The sequence below is a fragment of the Parasteatoda tepidariorum genome, chromosome 4 (assembly GCF_982258835.1).
Source record: "Parasteatoda tepidariorum strain Cologne lab strain chromosome 4, Ptep-v5.0, whole genome shotgun sequence".
Classification (NCBI taxonomy): domain Eukaryota; kingdom Metazoa; phylum Arthropoda; class Arachnida; order Araneae; family Theridiidae; genus Parasteatoda; species Parasteatoda tepidariorum.
The window spans coordinates 72,728,411-72,734,752 of NC_141758.1; the positions used below are offsets into that span (position 1 = coordinate 72,728,411).

Genomic DNA, 6,342 nt, shown 5'->3' on the forward strand with positions numbered 1-6,342 from the left:
TATATATATATATATATATATATATATATATATATATATATATATATATATATATATATATATATATAGATATATATATATACACTGGTGAGCAAAATTAAGAGATGGAAGACAATAATTCCCAAATATCTAAAAAAATACTGAATATAAATAAATGAAATTTGGTATGGTATAACGAATACTAAACAAAGACTTCTAAAGATTCAATATATATCAACAAGGAATCTTACCTTGTTTCGGCTTCTTGTTCTGCCTTCACCTAGTATTCTCTTCCAAAGGTCTTGGGCTGTAGATAACTAATACACTTAGGCTGAAAAATACTTCGCACAAAACGTTTAAGAATTAAATTTAATAATTAAGCATGATAAAAAAGGGAAAGCTATATACAGATGAAAAGAGTTGTACGTTGCATGACAAATTCTAAGCTATACCACGCTCGTGGAGAAAAAGTTCGTAATTGAATGTTTCTGTTATTGTCCGCTAGGGGGGATCGAGGCATTCTCAACACTCCCCTCCTTGAGTTCAGTAGAGTGACTAACTGAACTCAAAAAAAAAGTCACAGCATCAGGGTTCAAATCGATCAGGAACACGCACTTGTCTTCCAGCACGAGTTTGCAGAGGCACACACTGATGAGGAGCTTGCTTCTTTAGTTGTTCAGTCAATTTTTCTTCAGTTGTTTTGTTGACTTCAAGAGGACAAAGTTTTTTCAAAGGACGGATTATGATTCCGGATTTGGTTTGCAACTTAGCAGTTCGGGCATGTCCATCTTTACTTGGCAAAATCTTTAAAATACGCCCGAGAGGCCACTGAATTCTGCTTACATTGTCATTCCAAATTATCACAATGTCCCCAACTTGCAGAGCTTCTGAAGTTTTGGTCTTTGAAGAAGTTTCTCGAAGTTGACCAAGATATTCCGTTCTGAATCTCTTTCGAAGATTTTGGCAAATTTCATTTCTGTATGCAAGTCGTTTTTTGAATTTTTCTTGATCTAAAATATCGAAATCTGCAACACCCACCTGTCTTATTTCTTGTAGGAACATCATAGGTGTTATCGGTGATAGCTCCTCTGCATCATCGGACACATAAGTCAGGGGGCGTGAATTCATTACACTCTCACAGTCACAGAGAACTGTTACCATTTCCTCGTAATTCAATGATGTTCTACCCAGAACCTTTCTTAGTATTCTCTTCATCATGCCAATTAAACGTTCCCAAAATCCCCCATACCAAGGGGCAGACGGGGGAATGAAATTCCAGGTAATTGATGACAGATTGGATTCAGTTTTTAGCTTTTCCCAATCAATGCTTCTTAGAAGGTTCTGTGTTCCAACGAAATTAGTTCCATTATCTGTGTAGACAACTGACGGTCTTCCCCTTCGTGAGATAAATCTTCGAAGTCCCAAAATTAAGTTTTCAGTAGAGAGGGATGATAAGAGTTCCAAGTGAACAGCCCGAAATATAGCACAAGTCACCATCAAGATCCAAGTTTTTTGACCATCTTTCAGAATGAGGGGACCAGCCAGGTCAGCACCTACAATTTCAAAGATGGCTGCATCCTTCACTCTATCTGCTGGCAAAAGACCATCTGGTACATTAGGAGGTTTAGAATGAAAACGTTTGCAGATGACACAAGATTTTATGGCATTTCTAATAGTTTTTCGACTTTTCAAGATCCAAAATTCTTCACGTAATGTAGACATCAGTAATTGAATTCCACAATGTCCTAATTGCTTATGTTTCCAATAAATCAGATTTTTAACCACAGTATAATCTGAGGGAAGAACTATTGGAAGACGAAAATTAAAGTCATCTTCTCTCATGAACACCTTAGTTTTAATTCTGATCAGTCCTTCATCATCAATAATTGTTTTCAAAGAATTCAGTCTCTTATTTCCATCGTTGGCAAAAGCATCCTTTTGGACACATTTCAGAATTATTTTCTCAGCATTTTTCAATTCTTTATTGTTGAGTTCTCCAATGGTTCTGTCATTTTCTCTTTTCTTTGAATTTTCAGTGAATCGAAAAATCCATCCGGTTATTCTCAACAATTTCAAATAAGATGAGTACTTGTTGTAAAATTTTTCACTCTTCTTTACGTTAGTAGCAGTAACTATAGTCTTTCTTTTTTCTGCATTGATTGTATCGATATTTGGCAATATTTCGCTCTTTGGCCACCTTTCTTCAGGTTCTTTTAGAAAATCAGGACCATTCCACCATTCAGACTGCAGAAGAGTTTTTGCTGAGCAACCACGTGATGGTAAGTCAGCGATGTTTTTCTTTCCAGGAACAAATTTCCATGAATTCGGGGAAGATAATCTTCGGATTTCTCTGACTCTATTTTCCACATATGTACCCCATGGTACGTCAGTTCTAATCCAATATAAGGTATCCATGGAGTCGGTCCAGTAGTGAGTTTCTACATCTTCGAGTTTCAGATCCTTTTTGACGGATTCTGCTAACCTTGCTCCAATGCAACATGCCAAAAGCTCTAGACGAGGGATAGTTATGTTCTTTAACGGAGCTACTCGGGATCGAGCCTGGACTAACTGGCAGGTTACATCGCTCTCAACTTTAACTCTAAGGAAAACACAGGTGGCATAGGATTTTTTGCAAGCATCGCAGAAAACATGCAAAGATAAACTTCCTGAAGGGAGTGTGAACTCACTCAATCTTCGGGGTATTTTCACGTTTTGCAGTTCAAAAAGTTGATTTTTCCACTTATGAAACTCTTTAACAATATTATTAGGCAACTTACAGTCCCATGAAACTTTGATTTTCCAGCATTCTTGTAAAATTATCTTCGGAATCAAGGTTAATGGTGCAGTAAATCCAATTGGATCAAAAAGCTTGTGAGCTAATGAGAGAATACTTCTTTTCGTTACAGGTTCATCCTTAAATTCCAATTTTCTTAAATCACAAGTTAAAGTATCTTCTTCTGTATTCCATAGCAAGCCTAGCACAGGTACTTCTTTTATATTCAAAGTTTCAAATGGAAATTCGTCCTTTTCAGCAATGCTAGTGGAATAGCTGTTGTTACACCATCCTCTAAGATCAAATTTGGCTGATGCGAGTAGTTTACAAGATTCATTTCGAAAATAGTCCAGTTCTTGAGGAGAATCGACACTGGTGACGCAGTTGTCCACATACATCGAGTTCTTTAGTTTAGTGGCTAGATCTTTAAGATGCGCAGGGGCTTGTTCTAAGTGATGGTCTAGAGTTGCAGCTAAAAGAAACGGGCTACAGTTTATCCCAAAAACAACCCTGCAATGACGATAAATGATCTCTTTTCTATGATCTCCTTCTTTCCACCATATGAAACGCAAATAGTCTCTGTCCCGCTCATGTAATGATATTTGCAAAAATGCTTTCCGAATATCAGCGATGACTCCTATTTTTCCAACCCTGAAGCGATTCAAAACTGAGGGAATTAATTCAATTAAATTAGGGCCTTTTTCAATACAGTCATTAATGGAAACAGAGTTTCGAGTGCGAGCTGAGCCGTCAAAAACGGGTCTACATTTCGTAGTAGATTGTTCTTTAAATACAGCCCTATGTGGTAAATAACTAACATTCGATGTTGAAGAGGCTTCAGGTTCGCCGACTCTCTCAATAATCCCTTCAGATTCCCATTCATCAAAAACCCTTTCATAATCTTTAAGTTTGTCAATTGATTTTAAAGACCTTATCGTGTTCTTTAATCTTTTTTCTGTCAAGGATTTATTATCGGCAAGAGGTATATGTCAATCTAACCATGGAAGGCAAACTTTATACCTCCCGTCATGATCCATCGTTACAGTTTCTTTAAAGTGTTTTAGGGCAAGATCCTGTAATTCTTCTCTAGATCGTTTTTCACAAGGATCAACAATTCCCAATGTATCTAAATCCCATAAATCTGTGATTTTTGCATCATTAACATGAAGCGATAGAACCAAAAGCGAACTATCAAATTTATCATGATTGGTTGACTTTCCCATTACAGTCCACCCTAGATTGGTCTTTACTGCCACTAAGCCACAAGAGAGATGTTCTATACGATCTGTTATAAGCTTCCTTGCAACGTCGGCCCCCAATAGTAAATGTATTTCGTTCAAATTCCTTTCATGTAAACATTTCTTACTTTTTGGGGAAATATCACTCAAAAATATACCCTTTGACTCTAGATCTTTTAGCAACTCAAAATTATTAGCCCTGGGAATATTCGTACAGATTTTCTTTTGATCCATAGCAACTAACTCACAACTATATTTTCTATCGATACTACTTAACTGCAAAGCGAATCGATTATGCAATTCTGTTGATTGAGATCCTCCAAAAAGTCCATGAGTAATTTCTTCTTCACCCAATTTTTCTAATCCCATTCTTTGAGCTACAAATTTACTAATGTAACTCTTTTGACTGCCTGAATCATAAATTCCCCGGATAAAGTGTTCTTTACCTTTATTGTGTATACGAACAATCAATGTTTGCAAATATACAGTTTCAGATGATGTTTGATTCGTTAGTACATTATCTTCAGAATTAGGACTATTTTTATCTTTAATATCATGGTCAAACTTAGAAAAGCATAAGACAGTTTGATGTTTACCTTGGCATCTACTGCACACAACCTTAAAACGGCAAAAGCGTGCAATATGGCCTTTATTTTCTAAACATTTGAAACAAATCCCCTTCTTTAACAAAATATCTTTTTTCTCTTCAACGGATAAATTATTAGCATATTCACATACGGAACTCTCATGTTTTGAGGAGTCACAAAAACCGCATAATTTTTTATTCATGTTTTCATTTATTTCAGAAGAGATTAATTCTGAAGCGGAAATGAATTTATTTTTATTTTCTGATTTATTATATTTGAATCGAGTATCGGGAATATTTTGCTTACGGCTGGTAGAAAATGATTCAGAGAAGCGGCGGGGTCGAAGGTCATCCGCATGATTCATTATTGCAGATCGTTCTCTAGAATTTAACTCCTTGGAGAGAAAGCTCAAAAGTTCTTTTATATCTGATTCAGTTTCACTTTCCCGTCTGTTATATTCTAAGACTAAATCAGGCGGTAAAATTTTAATGAGAATGGGGCATAAAACATTTCCGTAATTTTTACAGATTAATCCTAAAGATTCTAAACTTCGTATTTGTGTATTTATGTTATCATAAAATTTTCGGAAAGAAATTACATCACGTGAGTTCTTTAATGGTTGCATATTTATGATATGATTCATGTGGGCGTTAATAAGAATATCTGTTCGGGCAAATCTTTCTTTTAATAATTTGACTGCCATGTCATATGTTTCTTCAGAAATAGAAAAACCTTCTATTGTATTCAGGGCAGTTCCACCCAAATGAGCTTTTAAGTAATTAAACTTATCAATTTTATCGAGAGTGTCATTGTTATGAATGGCCGACTCAAAACTGTTCCAAAATGTCAGCCATTGTTTAAACTCGCCGTAAAATTTGGGAATGCTTAATTTGGGGAGTTTAATTCGAATACTTTCTTTTTGTTCACTTTTATAATTTGTAGACTCATCAAGTTCTAAGGATTCCTTATTTTTAGATTTTTCAATCGACATGTTTTCGTTTAATTCCTGAATTTTCTTGGTAGCGCGGAATTTACAACGAACAACTTTTTCACTGTACTCTTCTGATTTCGAAAATTCGTCTTCAAACTCTTCAGGTGTAAACATAACTTCTAATTCTTTGTTAATCGATTCAAGTGATTCATTTTTGTTTAGAAGAAAATGCAAACACTCTTCTAAAACACTGATATCTGACACTTCTGTTTTAAGTTCATTTTCTAATACATTCAGTGCTTTAGTAACAGACGATCTAAGCAAACCTCTTTTTTTCTTTAAAATTGTTACCCGTTCCTCCATTGTTTATTTTTTCAATTTAGTGCTAATTTATATTTTTCAGTTCAATTGAATAAGTGTTCAAATTAAAAAAGTTAACTACATCCCGGCAGGGATGCCATATAACGAATACTAAACAAAGACTTCTAAAGATTCAATATATATCAACAAGGAATCTTACCTTGTTTCGGCTTCTTGTTCTGCCTTCACCTAGTATTCTCTTCCAAAGGTCTTGGGCTGTAGATAACTAATACACTTAGGCTGAAAAATACTTCACACAAAACGTTTAAGAATTAAATTTAATAATTAAGCATGATAAAAAAGGGAAAGCTATATACAGATGAAAAGAGTTGTACGTTGCATGACAAATTCTAAGCTATACCACGCTCGTGGAGAAAAAGTTCGTAATTGAATGTTTCTGTTATTGTCCGCTAGGGGGGATCGAGGCATTCTCAACAATGGATATAGCTTATTCCATGATAATAAAGTATGAAA

The 6,342-nt window shown here is 35.2% G+C and overlaps 1 protein-coding gene across 1 annotated transcript; it reads right to left on the minus strand.

Annotated features, from left to right (window-relative positions):
• Nucleotides 1–564: 564 nt before the first annotated feature.
• LOC147811055 (uncharacterized) lies at nucleotides 565–5,871 on the minus strand. The gene is made up of 3 exons (XM_087162207.1): nucleotides 4,884–5,871; nucleotides 3,752–4,646; nucleotides 565–3,643 (listed from the first exon to the last, which is right to left on the minus strand). The coding sequence occupies exons 1-3, from the start codon at nucleotides 5,869–5,871 to the stop codon at nucleotides 565–567; spliced, it is 4,962 nt and encodes a 1,653-aa protein (XP_087018333.1).
• Nucleotides 5,872–6,342: the final 471 nt, after the last annotated feature.

What these genes read in the sequence shown, in the direction of transcription:
- LOC147811055 (XM_087162207.1), bottom strand. Translation starts at nt 5,871, where the DNA reads ATGGAGGAACGGGTAACAATTTTAAAGAAAAAAAGAGGTTTGCTTAGA. An exon ending in TGAATCATTTTCTACCAGCC is followed by an intron (nt 4,647 to 4,883) that starts GTAAGCAAAATA and finishes TCAAATGTTTAG; the next exon opens with AAAATAAAGGCCATATTGCA. An exon ending in TATAAAGTTTGCCTTCCATG is followed by an intron (nt 3,644 to 3,751) that starts GTTAGATTGACA and finishes AGATTATGAAAG; the next exon opens with GGTTTTTGATGAATGGGAAT.